The sequence below is a fragment of the Panulirus ornatus genome, chromosome 56, assembly GCF_036320965.1.
Source record: "Panulirus ornatus isolate Po-2019 chromosome 56, ASM3632096v1, whole genome shotgun sequence".
Taxonomy (NCBI): domain Eukaryota; kingdom Metazoa; phylum Arthropoda; class Malacostraca; order Decapoda; family Palinuridae; genus Panulirus; species Panulirus ornatus.
In genome coordinates this window covers 8,658,436-8,677,227 of record NC_092279.1, presented here as the reverse complement: position 1 = coordinate 8,677,227, position 18,792 = coordinate 8,658,436, and the positions used below count along the sequence as shown (strand labels likewise).

General features: G+C 45.1%; 1 protein-coding gene across 2 annotated transcripts in view; it reads right to left on the bottom strand.

Moving 5' to 3' along the window:
* LOC139765860 (uncharacterized) overlaps positions 1-18,792 on the bottom strand; it is a 73,479-nt gene that overhangs the window by 11,361 nt on the left and 43,326 nt on the right. The window contains exons 3-8 of one of the 2 annotated variants that reach the window (XM_071693718.1): positions 14,623-14,723; positions 12,936-13,152; positions 12,120-12,266; positions 6,748-6,876; positions 5,902-6,030; positions 5,326-5,469 (exon numbers count right to left, since the gene is read on the bottom strand). In XM_071693718.1, coding sequence (XP_071549819.1) covers positions 5,326-5,469; positions 5,902-6,030; positions 6,748-6,876; positions 12,120-12,266; positions 12,936-13,152; positions 14,623-14,723 — 867 coding nt within the window. The remainder of the gene's footprint in view (positions 1-5,325; positions 5,470-5,901; positions 6,031-6,747; positions 6,877-12,119; positions 12,267-12,935; positions 13,153-14,622; positions 14,724-18,792) is intronic. The other variant, XM_071693719.1, reaches the window with a different exon arrangement.

Sequence of the window (18,792 nt, the reverse complement as noted above, 5' to 3'; positions counted from 1 at the left end):
GGCAAACCAGAAAAGGTTATGTACCTAGCCATGGAGAAGGGGGTCATGGTTTCGATGTAGCATACATGACACCTAGAGAGTGGATGTGAGGAAATGAGGCCATTCCTCGTTTGTTCCTGGTGCTACCTCGCTGCGCGGGAAACGGCGAATAAGTATGAAAAAATTTATGTGTATGTATGTATGAATGTACGCATGTACATATGAATGTGTGTATAAAACCACGCTTTTACAACACTCAAAATACCATAGCCTCCTCCTCTTGTCTATTAAGAACACCCGCCTTACACCCATGTTAAACCCACCTTACACCCATCTTACACCCATCTTACACCCACCGTACACAGAAACACTTGAAATAATCGTCCGAGAGAAATTCTCACAGCAATGGAGGCGATGTTTCCACCTCGTAAGTGACGAAGATAATTTCCCGTGTGGGAGCCAGACGGAAGATTCAGCGCCTAGAGCAGTGATCTGAGGTGGAATAATTCTCTCTCTCTCTCTCACTCTCTCTCTCTCTCTGGCATGTAGGCAGCCACCGACCAGGGAGGTGTTGCTTCGTACTCCCCGCCAGCCTGGTTACCTGGAAGGTTAGTAAGGGGTGCGCAGTGAGCCAGTATTTCAGTAGTTGTCAAGTGTCCTTCCTTTGGCCCAGGTACCTGTCTTTATCTGTCTGCCTCACTCACACGTGTGGCTGCTGGCTCTCAGCCTTCACATGTACCGGCACGTAACTTACAAGCTAGTCCTGCCTTTTGGCAAAAATGTCTTCGTAAGTAATCGAAAGTAATTACTCTCAAAAAGTGATCACGTCTCGTGGATACTCATGGTAGATGGTAGAGTAGCGAGTAGGAAGAGTTTGAGAGGTCGTGCTGAACACAGTTCTTATTTAGTCATTATTGTACATCGTAAGTGAGTTGTCTTTCCTATACAGTCACACAGGTTTATCTCTAGTGCTTTGTAGAGATGCTTGAATAATGGTTTTATTCTTTATTAGAGATAGGCAGATAATATGAAAGTAATAATAGTTATCTGTTATCTTTTAACAGTTGTATCAAGAACCGTTGGCTTATCTTTCATGAAACTCAAGATTAGTATCATTATAGTACTTGTCTTAGATGATTTGAAATGATAAACTTTGCTTTGGCAATATCTGTTGGTAGTTCAATCCTGTTTTCTATATTTCTGTTGCCAACTAAAGGCCAAATATACAGATTTTCAAAGGCCATCTATAGCATTTCCTTGGCTCTAACAGGACCTTTAAGGATTTCTTAGCGAACTAGCAGGAGCTTGGATAGGACTAACAAATGCACGCACGACGTGTTGCCAATAGGAACCTGATGAGAAGTTATCAGGATGTCATAAGGACCTACGGAAGGATCCTGTAGGGATGTGGTATGAATGTGTTGCCAGTCAGCTAAGTGAGGGCCGGAATTCGTGTATAAACAGTTACGTCATTGAGTTTCTGGGTAAAGGATCGACAAAGGATGTATTTGTTGTTGCTTGGCGGGAGTGTCTGGGACGTGCTCTGGTATACGAATAAAATGCGACTCTGTGTTGGCACCGGTCAAATGAACAGTCACAACCTGGCTTATTAAATGACTGCCGAGGTAGATGACTGGCCAGCAGGTGTGCAGAGACCTTCCTCCGGTGGTGGTCAGGTTCCTCTCCCCCCCCCCCCCCCCCCAGCTCTCCAACTTCACCTTCATTATCTTAACAACTGGCGACCCAGCATACCCCCCCCCCCCGCCTCGGAGGGGATAAATCCGCCGTGGAGATCACCCAGCCAGGGGCGATTACCACTATCTCCCCTGCAGGCTCTCCCCACCACCCTCCACGGACACTGAACTTAACTTCTGCCGGAGACGCTGGTGGTGAACGGCATGTGGGAGAGAAGAAACCTGGGGGGTCATATTGGGGATACGGGGGCCTACCTGAGGTCAAAGTTCGCTCAAAAAGACGCTACCTTCAGGTCAAAGGTCACCAAGACCTTACCCTCAGGTCAAACGTCATCTAGACGTTACCTTCAGAACAAAGGTCGCCTAGAAATTAACTTCAAGTCAAAGGTCACCTTGACGTTTCCCTCAGGCCAAAGTTCACCTAAACGTTACCAGTCGGGAGAGATACGTGTCCAAGGTTTACAAATGAACAAATTTGTGACCAAAGTTTATGAGTATATAAGTTTATGGCCAAGTTCTACAGGAACACAAACTTATGACCAAATTTTATGGCAACACATATCTTTGGCCAAGATTTACGGGAGAACATACATCTGGCCAGGGTCTACGAAGGAACAAAAACTCTTGGGATTGATTGGTTGTGTTATGGGGCAGTGAGGTGGATGTGATAGAGAGAACTTTAGCTTCATCACTGAACAACACCAGATCGTACACCTTCCAGGAGTTCCTCCAGCACCAAAGGCTGCGCTACACTCAGTGGCAGGGACAGGATGGACTCCTTTTAAGCGAGTTATTTGACGAGACTTTTCACTTTGCGGTGCAACTCCAGGCAGGCAAAGTCCTGTAACACACACACACACACACACACACACACACACACACACACACACACAGATATATATATATATATATATATATATATATATATATATATATATATATATATCTTTCTTTTAAACTATTCGCCATTTCCCGCGTTAGCGAGGTAGCGTTAAGAACAGAGGACTGGGCCTTTGTGGGATATCCCCACCTGGCCCCCCCTCTGTTCCTCCTTTTGGAAAATTGAAAAAAAAAACGAGAGGGGAGGATTTCCAGCCCCCCGCTCCCTCCCCTTTTAGTCGCCTTCTACGACACGCAGGGAATACGTGGGAAGTATTCTTAATCCCCTATCCCCAGGGATAATATATATATATATATATATATATATATATATATATATATATATATATATATATATATATATATATATATAAGACAAGGGAGCAAATGGGAACTTCAGTGAAGGGCGCAAATGGGGAGGTGATAACAAGTAGTGGTGATGTGAGAAGGAGATGGAGTGAGTATTTTGAAGGTTTGTTGAATGTGTTTGATGATAGAGTGGCAGATATAGGGTGTTTTGGTCGAGGTGGTGTGCAAAGTGAGAGGGTTAGGGAAAATTATTTGGTAAACAGAGAAGAGGTAGTAAAATTTTGCGGAAGATGAAAGCCGGCAAGGCAGCAGGTTTGTATGGTATTGCAGTGGAATTTATTAAAAAAAGGTGGTGACTGTATTATTGACTGGTTGGTAAGGTTATTTAATGTATGTATGACTCATGGTGAGGTGCCTGAGGATTGGCGGAATGCGTGCATAGTGCCATTGCACAAAGGCAAAGGGGATAAGAGAGAGTGCTCAAATTACAGAGGTATAAGTTTGTTGAGTATTCCTGGTAAATTATATGGGAGGGTATTGATTGAGAGGGTGAAGGCATGTACAGAGCATCAGATTGGGGAAGAGCAGTGTGGTTTCAGAAGTGGTAGAGGATGTGTGGATCAGGTGTTTGCTTTGAAGAATGTATGTGAGAAATACTTAGAAAAGCAAATGGATTTGTATGTAGCATTTATGGATCTGGAGAAGGCATATGATAGAGTTGATAGAGATGCTCTGTGGAAGGTATTATGAATATATGGTGTGGAAGGCAAGTTGTTAGAAGCAGTGAAAAGTTTTTATCGAGGATGTAAGGCATGTGTACGTGTAGGAAGAGAGAAAAGTGATTGGTTCTCAGTGAATGTAGGTTTGCGGCAGGGGTGTGTGATGTCTCCATGGTTGTTTAATTTTTTTATGGATGGGGTTGTTAGGGAGGTGAATGCAAGAGTTTTGGAAAGAGGGGCAAGTATGAAGTCTGTTGGGAATGAGGGAGCTTGGGAAGTGAGTCAGTTGTTGTTCGCTGATGATACAGCGCTGGTGGCTGATTCATGTGAGAAACTGCAGAAGCTGGTGACTGAGTTTGGTAAAGTGTGTGAAAGAAGAAAGTTAAGAGTAAATGTGAATAAGAGCAAGGTTATTAGGTACAGTAGGGTTGAGGGTCAAGTCAATTGGGAGGTAAGTTTGAATGGAGAAAAACTGGAGGAAGTAAAGTGTTTTAGATATCTGGGAGTGGATCTGGCAGCGGATGGAACCATGGAAGCGGAAGTGGATCATAGGGTGGGGGAGGGGGCGAAAATTCTGGGAGCCTTGAAGAATGTGTGGAAGGCGAGAACATTATCTCGGAAAGCAAAAATGGGTATGTTTGAAGGAATAGTGGTTCCAACAATGTTGTATGGTTGCGAGGCGCGGGCTATGGATAGAGATGTGCGCAGGAGGATGGATGTGCTGGAAATGAGATGTTTGAGGACAATGTGTGGTGTGAGGTGGTTTGATCGAGTAAGTAACGTAAGGGTAAGAGAGATGTGTGGAAATAAAAAGAGCGTGGTTGAGAGAGCAGAAGAGGGTGTTTTGAAATGGTTTGGGCACATGGAGAGAATGAGTGAGGAAAGATTGACCAAGAGGATATATGTGTCGGAGGTGGAGGGAACGAGGAGAAGTGGGAGACCAAATTGGAGGTGGAAAGATGGAGTGAAAAAGATTTTGTGTGATCGGGGCCTGAACATGCAGGAGGGTGAAAGGAGGGCAAGGAATAGAGTGAATTGGATCGATGTGGTATACCGGGGTTGACGTGCTGTCAGTGGATTGAATCAAGGCATGTGAAGCGTCTGGGGTAAACCATGGAAAGCTGTGTAGGTATGTATATTTGCGTGTGTGGACGCATGTATATACATGTGTATGGGGGTGGGTTGGGCCATTTCTTTCGTCTGTTTCCTTGCGCTACCTCGCAAACGCGGGAGACAGCGACAAAGTATAATAATAAAAAATAATATATATATATATATATATATATATATATATATATATATATATATATATATATATATATATATATATATATATATTTCATTAATGATCATATTTCTGGGTGCGGTGCCCTTACTGGAGATATAACACATCATTCTTATATGTTCAGGTTGTATGTAGGGAACGTTAACCTGGTACATCATTTGCGTCATCTTTGATGCTCACCGTCAGTATTACACTACTGACGGACAGGAAGGCCTGGAGGACAAGGGAAGATATTGGGATAAACAAACCAAAAATAGATGATCAAATAACTGAACTCGACGTAATTAGAATAAATAGATGAAATATTACCAGATATTTCCTGCAGGGTTGATGACTTCTAAGGTGTAAATAAAGTACAAAGTTACTTTTAGTCATATTCATTCACGTGAAATGAATCAAGAAAATCCGAATGTGCGTCATAACGCTTCTCTACCTGACACGTCGTCGTCAGACAACTCACCAGCGAGGGTGATGAGGGAGGAGTTGGTGCCCAGGAGGTTGGCGACGGTGCAGCGGTACTGACCGAAGCTCTCGCGGTCCACGGAGGTGAGGACCAAGGTGGAGGTGCCGGAGCCCCGCGCCCCCCATTCCTCCACCGATTTTTCTGCGATGATAAAACCACGACTTACTGAAGAGTACCGGGTCTTGGGAGGAGAGGAGGTGAAGGCTTAGGATAGAACAACCAGTGGCCATAAAGTGAAATTAAGCAAGAAACCTTTAAGAAATGATGTAGAGATTTTCTCTTATGAACGTGGTGGATGACTGGAATAAAGTGAGTAATGAGACTGTGAATGCAGATAGCAGACTGATGTTTAAACTGCTGTACGATATCAGGGAAAGTTTAGACACGAGAGCCTTTCAAGTTTAGAAATTCCTGCTCTGACTGTGATGATACGTAGCCACAAACTGGCAGTTACCCAGAGACACACTAAGTGTTCAACACCGACCCATCAAAGGAGAGAAGGAGAACCCATGTTTACTGATGAAGTAAAGGTGAACCAAGTAGAAGAGAATAGATTATGGTACAGGAACTGACCTATGATGGTTCCATCTCTGGTCCAGGTGACTGTGGGTGTGGGCCAGGCCCGGTACCGGCACACTAGCGACGCCTGGCCGCCCACCTCCGCCCACACCACGACAGCGCCCCCGACCATCTCCGGCGAGACTGAAACACCAAACTTAGGGTCAGGAACGTCGATTGCCTCTCTTGTTGACGACCCTTCTCGTCTTACCTCACCTCCCTAATGACTAAGCAGCCATGGCCTGCCCAATCTACGTATGGGCTGACCCCCTCCCCACCACAGACTGACTCGTCCCCATTACAGGCTGACCTTGCCCAGTTACAGGCTGACTCCTCCCCATTACAGGCTGACCCCTCGCTATTACAAGTTTCTGAGGAACTTCCTCCTTCAAGACTCAATAATAATTCATCTACAGTAAGGATCCTGGTGCCATATACAACATGGCTTCACCTGTTCTTTCTTCGTCTATTCTAAATTTATGCCGTTCTTGCTATATACTATATTTCTACTCCTGAATCTTGCTCAAAATAACATCTCTTTCTCAGAGGAAACTTTGAGTAAAGCCACAGGGGCTCTCCTTGCACTTGACACAAGGACCTACTCACTCTTGATAAACACGGACACATTCATACCTGAAACAAGGACTTTATAACACTTGACACAAGGAAGTAATCACACTTGACACAGAGACCTACTCACACTTGACACAGTGACCTACTCACACTTGACACAGAGATCTACTCACACTTGACACAGAGATCTACTCACACTTGACACAGAGACCTACTCACACTTGACACAGAGACCTACTCACACTTGACACAGAGATCTACTCACACTTGACACAGAGACCTACTCACACTTGACGGAGACCTGGACGCGAGTAGAGACGGCGGGAGGGACGCCATTGGAGGCAACACAGAGGAAGGCCCCTCCATCATTCCTGGTCACCGATGGCAACTGCATACGCCGCCCCCCAGCCTCCACTACTGTTGGAGATGCAGTGTTGGAAATATGGTGATGGAGTGAAAAGTTTCTTGAAGGGAAGAAATTGGGTTACCGTACTGTTTGAGAACTGTTGGATGTAAAGTGGAAAAAAAATCTCTGTACGAAGGGAGGACCCTCCAACACTGATGAAGAATCACAATGTTGGAGATATACGGTAACAAGTTCTTACAACGAGTGTTGGAGCTACAGTGATGGGGAAGGGAGTACGACAGCTTCAACATTAATGGAAAGTGGAAACTACATTATATTGGGATTTCTTCTTCGGGCCTTTATCAACTTTGATGATTTTGTTGAGATTTCTAAGTTTGATGGAGGAGAAATGCAGCTGTGGAAGTGAAAACTATTGGAGAAACAATGTGGAGAGGCCTAAGTGGAGGAGGGGCAGAGTTGAAGAATTACTGTTGGCGATATGTCTCTTAGAGAGAGAAATGTCCTATGGTATCATATAGAGGAAAATTGACAGAGGATATTAGCAAGACGTCTCGATCTTTTCCTGAACTCTCAGTCAAACCTTCACCTGATGTCCCTCATGACCTTATCTGCCCCTGTTGAAAAATTCATGCAGGATCGGACCCGAGCAGACATGAGACCTGCTCCCAGGCCACTCATATTTTCCCTCAGGGACCCCACGTAAGTCGTCCAACGTCGTACGTGACCAAACTCCCGCCTCGTAACTCGTGTCGTACAGATGCTTCCGTCATACAAACTGTACCGCCGCCACAGATACATCTATGTAAACAAGGTGTGAAAAAATCATGAAGTGTTGGCTGCTGTAGGACGGCCGCTGGAGCCGGTGTGCGGGTGGCAGTAGTCAGGAAGTTAACCGAGACATGTCTCTACCACACCTAACCTCATGCTGTGAAGAGGACCCAACAGTGAGAGAAGATATGTCAACGACAGAGATTAAAAAGTAATCTGATTTTTGTCAGTATGAAGCCTGAACTAAGAACGAATCGAGGAAGAAGAAAACTGGGAAGAATAAAGTAGTACAGACGGGTTCTAGTATGAAAACAGATCATATGTCAAGTTTTTGCTGTAATGTGTTTATTACTGAAGATGGGGCACATGCGAGGTTCTCTACTGTGTATGTGGTCTTAGGATTGACCTTAGCAACTGATAATGATGTTCAAGATTTTTCAGTTGGTTCTCGTTGACGGCCTCAACGACCCTGTCAGATGATAGACCCAGAGCCCTAACGACCAGTTAATCATTCACTGTTGAAATCTTTCTGAATGTGTGACGATCATCCATTATATCTGGTGTTATGACGTAAAAGTTCGATAAAAAGATTAATTCGTTCAGAACCAAATGAAACAAATTAGATATCCTACAGAAAGTAACATTTAAGTTCCTTTCCGGAACTTATATTTACTTCGATGAATAAGTTTAGCAAAGGCGAGAGTTTGCAGAAGAAAAGATTTGGAAATGCCACTTCATTTCCATTGACCAGTCTGGAAACTATGAAGAGGATGCGATGCCACATTAGCATGTGAGGAGATGAATGGTCTTAAAGAAAACAAAACATTTTCAATTTACGGAGGCCATGGTATGCAAAGTTGATTTTCCTGGTAACATGTGCAGCGGTGAGCGAGTTTTACTGGCCACCTGTGATCAAAGAAGATTTTTCGAAGATACAATTTCTGCTTGTAAGTAAAAGGAAGCCTTTGATGCGACCCTCTGCACGTATGGTTCTCCAAGTGAAAATACTAAGAAAAAAAATACGGTGATAGAAAAAAAAAATCTTGAGACACGTCTTTTTAAAGGATTTACTACAATTCCATCCGGAAGGAACTGTGAATGAAATGCAGTTCGATCGGAGGGATAAATAATGCTTGAGTATGGTTTCTGGTAGATGAGGAACGACTGGTGAAGGAGAAGGTGAGTCATGCATCGCCCACGGCACCACAGGAAGGGCCTTGATAACGAAGATTCGACGACACAATCTCAAGTGGCGGAATTCTCAAACCAAAAGTAGCTACCTAACTATACTGACAACCGAAAAGAGTTCTTAACTTTCCAAGTTTATCAGAACCTTAACCTAACCTAACCAACCCTACCCTACCCTACCCTACTCTAACCTAACCTAACCTAACCTAACCTAACCTAATCTACCCTAACCTAACCTAACTGAACTGACAACTGACTCGAGTATCTTAATTTTCCAAGTTTATCAGAACCTTAACCTAACCTAACCTGCCCTAAGCTAACTTAACCTAACCTAATCTACCCTAACCTAACCTGACCTAACCTACCTTAACCTAAAGTAACCTAACCTAACCTAACCTAACCTAAACTACCTAACCTACCCCCCTAACCTAACCTAACCTAACCTAACTTAACCTAACCTGCCCTAACCTACCCTACCCTACCCTACCCTAACCTAACCTAATCTAACCTAACTTCACCTAACGTAATCTAACCTACCCTAACTTCACCTAACTTAACCTAATCTAACCTAACCTAACCTAACCTACACTAATCTAACCTAACCTAACCTGACCTAAACTAATCTAACCTAATCTAACCTAACTAAACTAATCTAACCTAACCTAACCTAACCTAACAAACTAATCTAACCTAACCTAACCTAACTAATCTAACCTAAACTAATCTAACCTAACCTAACCTAACTAACCTAACCTAACCTAACCTAACCTAACCTAACCTACCCTAACCTAACATAAACTAATCTAACCTAACGTAACCTAACCTAATCATCTTCTGGTTAAATGAGAGTAATGAGATCATGACTGGCGAGTGTGACAACCCCGTCTCGATATTATAACAAATAACTCGATAATTTTGACAAATATCTCTGAAAGATGAACGAGATACTGATACGCTTATTACATCAAGATAATGTTGAAGAAAGTGACTGAAAGTTGTCGAAGTGGAAGATAAAATGAGGAAATGGAAACACATGAAGAAAATGGAATTTTGGAAGGAGCGTAGCCATCACGATAAAGAATAAAGACAAAAATTTCCACCGGAATATTTAGGGATAGATAATGAGGACGAAAGACAGAAACAGTGATAGGAAATGTCAGTCTCCGTATAGGAGCAAGACGAGGTCCTATATGAACACCCAGATGTGCCTGGTGTAATATACACCCAGGTGTGCCTAGTGTACCTGTACACCCAGGTGTGCCTGGTGTACCTGTACACCCAGGTGTGCCTGGTGTACGTGTACACCCGGGTGTGCCTGGTGTACGTGGACACCCAGGTGTGCCTGGTGTACATGTATACCCAGGTGTGCCGAGTGTACCTGTACACCCAGGTGTGCCTGGTGTATCTGTACACCCAGGTGTGCCTGGTGTCTCTATACATCCAGGTGTGCCTGGTGTACATGTTCAACAAATGTGCCTGTTGCGCCAGGTGTGGCTGGTAGACCTCGACTAGATCTGATATTAAAACATTTTCCATCTTCCTGGTACGAAGTCTGGAGGATGTACACAGTGTCTGCTACAAGTCTGTGAAGAATATCGGTAATGTACGCTTCTTCCTCCATTGTACAAGTTCTTGGACTGCATCTGGGCTATAATAATCAGTGACGTCATCGACCAGCTACATTGTCAGGAGATCATGGCATTTCGACAGCGTCTCCTGACCTCCTTCAACTTCTGGAGACGCTGTTTGCGTGGCCATCAGTACTACCCCTCGTGTTGTGGCCCGTCCATTATCCACGTCCCCTGGGGACACTAGACCCAGATCCAAGCAAGTCCAGAACTCACCTCTCAGTCATTAACACCGGACGAGAGGCTGCGGGCCAGTGCTTGTGACCAGATCATACACAGCTTCCTGTCTGCCTCATCAAGGTACTGCCACACATACACACAAGTTTCCTCATCATTTACTTCGCAATAGATAAGGGTAAATTGATAAGGTAGAAACAGATTCCGCTGATAAAAAAAAAAAAATACCGATGGAACTGAAATAGTTTTACGACTGTTTTGTTTACATCGGTATATATAGAAAACGTATGTCTTACAGTAGTAAGTTGGTGTTGACACATGAAAGAAAACCACCATAGATATTTTTACCAAAACTGTGACTACTTTCCCGTAAGACGAACATGGAAGATATAGAGACTGGTGGTATACGCTGAAGGGTACGAGTGGCGGAATAACCAGACCAGGAGAAGGATCTACAGCGAGGCAGAATTGCTGGGGTGGTCATTCTTGGCTGGACACGGAAGACTTGGAGTATTGCTGAACGGAAGCGGAGGAAAACATGCCATAAGTTTATATCACAATTTATATAAAGTTTGAGAGGTTTCAGTGAATCAATTTATCAGAGATACGAGGCTGAACAAGGCCATGTTATGTTATCGGGGTGATGTAATCTACATTTAGATGAGGTATTGCGGTAGGTGGCAGGAAGAAGGTGGGCTAGAGGCTGGCAGAGGCCGAATTTGGAATGCTGATGTATTCAGATGGTTCGCTGCTGCTTTGAAAGTCAGAGACGAGGAACTGCAGTCTTTGACGATTTAATTTATCGTGCTGTTTGAGAGGAAGAAATTGAATATGAATGAAGTGGAAAGGTAAAATAGTTACGTGTGAGTGGAAGGAGCCAGCATCTGGAGGAGTATTGGATGAAAATCAAGCAGTGAATGGTTCGGCCGACAAATATTTGTGGGATATACTGAGCCGTCCTGAGAGAAATGGGTACTGACGTTACGATGCAAAGCAGGTAATCCATGTTCAGGCAGTTCCTTCAAGATCGTAAGTAAACAGTCAGACACTGGCAGAAAGACGAGTTCGTCTTATATTCAGCCAACAGAGAAAAGATGTTCCTGGAAATAGTTATAACAGATTGAAAGCAACCTCAGTGGCGAGGCTATAGCTAAGGCTGCCATCTGTATATGAGGGGAATTAACTCATGTAACATTTCAATTAACTAGAGATTAGAAATACCTTTGATGATACAGGGCTACAGCGCCACAATGATATACATTTTTTCTGACTAAAATCTACGTTGTAGCATCAAACTGTTGATACTTTGTGATAAACAAACAAATTGATGTTTGGTATTTACAGTAGTTCTTGATAATGGTTGGCAGTCAGGCTGAAGTATGTATACAAAGTATGTACGAACTACCCCACTTGTTCTTACCTGTTTGCACGAACAGGGAGGGAGTATGTGCACATAGGACCCCGCCTCGTATACTTACACTCTTATCACATGTAGTAGGTGTGTGTGTGTGTGTGTGTGTCTGTTTACTCACCCTGAGAGTGGTTGAGGGGGAAGGCAGCGTCCTCCCTGCGCCAGGTCAGGGAGGGTTGAGGGTCGCCCATCGCCTCGCACTCGAGAACGACGTCCTCGCCCTCGGCCACCACGACGTCCTCGGGCGGGCGGCTGATCCTTGGTGGGACTGGCGGCACCACACCACAGGAAGACGCGAGCCACCAGGTTAACACGTTAGCAGGAGACCTAACATAATGACATGGCTCTCTAATACTCTCCTCCTCTGACTATCCTCAACATACTGTACTCAGACTAAGTGACACATGAGACTGGAGGTGTCTCTCTCAACTGCATCGTAGAAATGGTTTGAAATTTACAATAAGTTCTTCTTAATTTGCATATTGTACCCCTTGCTGAGAGTCTTCTACATTAGCGTACCCTGGACTGATGATGTCTTCCCTATCATGAATAAACTGGTTGACTGTCTTGACGTTGTCTTCTGCACGTAGCAAACTGACTTTTGGTTTCTGTCTGATGGTTTGTGACAATCATACACACAGCCCGTCACTGGCGAGGACTGACAGTGATACGATTAGTGGGCTGAGTAAGAGAGAATGGAAAAGATAAAAGTGATAAAATCTAATAGAGTTCTCTCTCTCTCTCTCTCTCTCTCTCTCTCTCTCTCTCTCTCTCTCTCTCTCTCTCTCTCTCTCAACATGATGCCAAGAAGAATGTGTAAAATATCTAAAATTATGACGACTAGCAGATTTTCATTTTGAGAGAGAGAGAGAGAGAGAGAGAGAGAGAGAGAGAGAGAGAGAGAGAGAGAGAGAGAGAGTAGATCACTATCTCTCACCGAGGACGGAGATTTGGAAGTAGAGTTTCCCTGGTGGGACGGTGTTGACCTGGCATAAGTAGATGCCCTGGTCGGTGGTGGTAACGTTGGCGATGACCAGTGACCAGGAGGCGCCCCCTCGCTCCCTCAACAGTGACACCCGCGGGTTCTTGGTGATGACGACAGTGTCAACAGTGAGCACTATACGACCCATCAACCCGTAGTGCATCCACGCCACCTGCCAACACCAGCAGTGTTAGTTACCCTACTGTGTCCACCCTACCTGCCAACACCAGTAGTGTTCCACCCTACCTGCCAACACCAGCAGTGTGTCCACTCTACCTGCCAACACCAGCAGTGTGTCCACCCTACCTACCAACACCAGCAGTGTGTCCACCCTACCTGCCAACACCAGCAGCGTTCCACCCTTCCTCCCAACACCAGCAGTGTGTCCACCCTACCTGCCAACACCAGCAGCGTTCCACCCTTCCTGCCAACACCAGCAGTGTGTCCACCCTACCTGCCAACACCAGCAGTGTGTCCACCCTACCTGCCAACACCAGCAGTGTGTCCACCCTACCTGCCAACACCAGCAGTGTGTCCACCCTTCCTGCCAACACCAGCAGTGTGTCCACCCTACCTGCCAACACCAGCAGTGTGTCCACCCTACCTGCCAACACCAGCAGTGTGTCCACCCTACCTGCCAACACCAGCAGTGTGTCCACCCTACCTGCCAACACCAGCCGAAGCCAAAATGAGGTGCTTGTTTACCTGACATTAAATGATGAAAAAGATGTGTGCTTGACGGTAAGTGATGAAGAAGCTGTCAAACTGTCCAGTATTACTGGCGACACTGTCAAACACATGGAAAATAACTAGGAGGGAACAACGAGCGATGACCAGAGAACTGTCTAACTGACGGTGAATGATCAGAGAACTGTCTAACTGACGGTGAATGATCAGAGAACTGTCTAACTGACGGTGAATGACCAGAGAACTGTCTAACTGACGGTGAATGATCAGAGAACTGTCTAACTGACGGTGAATGATCAGAGAACTGTCTAACTGACGGTGAATGATCAGAGAACTGTCTAACTGACGGTGAATGATCAGAGAACTGTCTAACTGACGGTTAATGATCAGAGAACTGTCTATCTGACGGTGAATGATCATAGAGCTGTCTATCTGACGGTTAATGATTATAGATCTATGTAACTGACGGTAACTGATCAGAGAGCTGTCTATATGGATAAGCTTACGAGTTGATGAATTAGCAAATAAGGAGTCAAGTTGGCTATCACTTCCAATTACTGTAGCGGGGAAGACGGTCAGGTGAGAGATGGACTGGGATACGAGAAGGTGAGGTAACGCCAGGCTGGACGTGTGAGGAAGACTGGCTCAACTATGTACTATGGGAGGAAGGATGGTGGCATGACGCAGTCAGGGGAAGGATCCGACCATGGTCATAGGAAACTATCTCAACCAGTCAGTTACTGGAGAAGGAAAGGTAACTGTTCATCCTAAACAGTCACAGGAAAGACTCATCAGAAAGTAAAGTGTCAGAACCAGTCAGTTACACATAGTTTTTCAGTCCTGTGACTCTCTCTCCTCCCTTACCATCTTCAACACCGCTTTACCACCATCTCCAACGCCCTTTCCCCAACACAATCTCCGTCACTCCCACCGTACAATTATCTCCAACACTGACCTTGTAGTTGGCGAGGTTCTCCACCACACATGTGAGTTTGACCGTCCTTCCCGCCACCACCGTCAGGTTCTGCTGCAGTGTGGCCAGCGAGGGTCGCACCTCTGACGAGGGAGGAAAACACGGTCAGCTGTTGGTAGTACTGTGACACACACACACACACACACACACACACACACACACACACACACACATCACTTAACGTTCAGCCAGGGTCATAATGTATAAACCATGTCATTCACTTAGTAAAATCGCTGTACATCTGCCGTTCTGTCTACCTAGATGTACCTCACTCACGTACTTAACGTGAGTGTGGAAATATCAAGCCCACACCAATCTTAAGTTTTTGTGCGATTACTTAACTACTATCATGACCTCCCAGTTCTGTAATATATGTAATATCTCAACTCTGTATTATCAGAGAGATTGCTACCTTCATTCAATAGACCTTTATTCATTTATTTATTCATTTCTCTGTTTATTTAATGTCACACGAACGGGTTTCGCAAGTGTTGTGGTTAGCGTCGCTGACTATGATGATTCACGAAGCAGATATAAGACTCCCACACAGTTTTCATAAATGTATCAGCAGTAAATTGTCACTTAACGAGCAGCCAATCAGGCTAATAGATCCGGGTGGAGAGTTGTACAGGATGAAGTAAAGATATTCCAGGAGCTAAATGACAGGTTCAAAGATGTTCTAACAATGGACCACAGTTGAAGGGTCAGTGGTGCCAGTGTAGCATTTGCATATGAGCAGAAATATACAGATACGCTTGACAGCTGCTCCAAGTGTTCAGTAGATCACTGAAGGAAGGTGATGTCCCAGGCCAGGGGAGGTGACAGGTCGTACCCATCTCTAAACAAAGAAACCGAGAAATAGGCCTCATTCTCTCACGTATGTGTGTGTATATATATATATATATATATATATATATATATATATATATATATATATATATATATATATATATATATCACTAGTTGGTCTTGATTAAGCCATTCAGTCACCGGTGCCGTGGCATCGATCAATAAAAAAAGTCCACAAATAATGTTTTTTGTGGCTTCTCAGTTAAGATGTTTACTGGTGTTTCTCTTCATCATTTTGGTTTTCTATTCTTTCAATACCAGGCTCCATGTTTCCTGCCTTCTGTTGTCAAAAGCTTCGTGAGGACCCTCTATCGCTGTTCACATTCTTTTTTATATAAAAGACGAGAGCAACACGCTCGTCCTGAATAGAAACACACTACCAGACTGGTGACAAACTCACTCTACCAGACTGGTGACAAACTCACTCTACTAGACTGGTGACAAACGCACTCTACCAAACTGGTGACAAACTCACTCTACCAGACTGGTGACAAACTCTACCAGAGTGGTGACAAACTCACTCTACCAGACTGGTGACAAACTCATTCTACCAGACTGATAACACACACTCTACCAGACGAAGTGTTGGCATTAGGTACCATATGACTGGCTGGCACAAGTCTATAAGTACCCAATACCTCCTGAGATAAATCACATCCCAGATGATTAACAGATTCTTTTATCATCTATCATGAATAATTGACGTGAAATGTCTGGAAGTATAACAATATCCAGAAGATGGCAATAGATTATGTTCTCACGACTGGACTTCGCTGGAGGAGCCCCAGCCATGAACTTCCTCGTGTTGCATCTGATCTCCATATATCCTGCATTCCTCCTCCCGCCTCCTCCTGAGCTGCAGGAAGTCTGCCAGCGAACACAAAGTCGTGAGTCGATTGATGAAGACACTCGCCTGTGTGGCCGCCATGGAAGAAGACACACGTAATGGAATTCATGGACGATTACAGACAAAAGGAGGTCATGGTCGACCCCACGAGATGAGGAGGTCAGCCATCTTACTACACACGGGAGGCCCAACACCTCGCTACACACACACACACACACGGGGCCCTACAAGCATAGAACTGCCTCACTGTACAGTTCAGAAAGGTTATTCCACTCCCACATATACAGACAAGATGATGTATACAGTGGAACCAGGTGTTCAAATTCTGTGTTTCACATAGCTGGGGTTTTGTCAACTTGGATGATTTTCTTCCAGGGAAATACAGGATAATGCCTCATGCTTGTGGTATGTGGTAGACCTTCTCCTGTTGCTGTCTTGGTATACGACAGTCGTTTGTCTGGTAGACACTGTATTTATCACCCGCCTGGTAGACTGCGTCAGTCAACAGTCTGGTAGCGTGTGTTTGTCACTGACAGGGAGACGCATAACTGAGAAAATGATACATTCAGAAAGAGGTCGTTGTGCACATCACTGAACAATAGGTCACATGAACATATGTGATCAACTGTGGCTACTGCTGGGCATAATAGCGAGTCAGGTCAGGCCTAAAGGTCATAGTCACTCACCCCAGTGTAAGCCAGGTACTCGGTCATCAACCAACTCCGAGGGGAGGCTGGCGAGCTGGGATTGGCTGTGGGCTGACTGTCGCGACAAGGATTCGAACCTGGGCGGGCCCGTGTGTGAATCATGGTTAGCAACGTAAACCAGTACACCACGGAAGCCGTGTGTACATACATATAACCGACAGTCTGCGTCGCTTGCAGTGCCTCGCAGACCTGGACGAGAGTTAAGTCTCTACTGAGGCTGGAGGCTGGCTGGCTGTGACACAGCTATTGTCAAAGTGCCAATTACAGCGAGGCAACTCTTGCTCCTGGAATTCGTCGGTTAATGGATGGCTCTACTGAGAGAAGGACTCCTTGTGGGGCGGGGATAAGACGTGGACGACACTACGAAACTTTGGCTCCTCCAGGAAATTTTTAACATCACTGCAGGTGGCCAAATACACACACACACACACACACACACACACACACACACACACACACACACATATATATATTTTTTTTTTCAAACTATTCGCCATTTCCCGCATTAGCGAGGTAGCGTTAAGAACAGAGGACTGGGCCTTTGAGGGAATACCCTCACCTGGCCCAATTCTCTGTTCCTTCTTTTGGAAAATTAAAAAAAAAAAAAACGAGAGGGGAGGATTTCCAGCCCCCCGCTCCCACCCCTTTTAGTCGCTTTCTACGACACGCAGGGAATACGTGGGAAGTATTCTTTCTCCCCTATCCCCAGGGATAACACACTCACACACACATATATATATATATATATATATATATATATATATATATATATATATATATATATATATATATATATATATATATATATATATATATATATATATATATATATAAAGAGAGAGAGAGAGAGAGAGAGAGAGAGAGAGAGAGAGAGAGAGGACCAGGTAATTGCTCTGAGGAACTGAGGAAGTAGAGTGTATCGCATGTAGCATACATGGCTGGCGGACGGGAGGAGAAACAACGAGCCGTTGGGGAGGTACTTTGAGCGGGAGAGTACACCATGTGTGGGGGTGACAAGGGAGGAGCTTGAGAAGTTCCTTGACGTGTGACGCCACCATGGCTGTTTAATCTGTTGATGGAAGGGGTGCGGGAGAACGTTAGTGCGAGGTTCTTAGGAAGGAGGACGAGTCCACGGTCCGCCTGGGGTGGAGGGGGAGTGTGGGAGATAATTCAACTGGTGCTTGCAGACGACGTGGCTCTGATGGCAGACCCTGGGGAGAACTCCTGGAGCTGGCGGCGGAGTGACTAAAGATAAGATAGGGAGGCGCAGCACAGCCAGCGGGGCGGAGGATGGGTTAAGATTGGACGGAGAACATGGAGGACATGGAACACTGAGGTAGCTGGGAGTGGCAGCGGATGAATGTATGGGGGCTAAAGTGATTCATAGAGTCAACAAAAGGGGGATAAGTTACCAGATGCATTAAGGACAGTTTGGATGGAGAGGCTAAGTGTCTTTTAGGGCAAAGATGAAAGATGTCTGAGGGCATGTTGTATGGATGCGAGTCTTGGGGCTCGAGGGAAAAAACAGTAGAGAGGGTTGTGTGTGCTGGTTGTGTGTGCTGGTTGTGTGTGCTGGTTGTGGGTGCAGGTTGTGTGCAGGTTGTGTGTGCTGGTTGTGTGTGCTGGTTGTGGGTGCAGGTTGTGTGCTGGTTGTGTGCTGGTTGTGGGTGCAGGTTGTGTGTGCTGGTTGTGTGTGCTGGTTGTGTGCAGGTTGTGGGTGCAGGTTGTGTGTGCTGGTTGTGTGTGCTG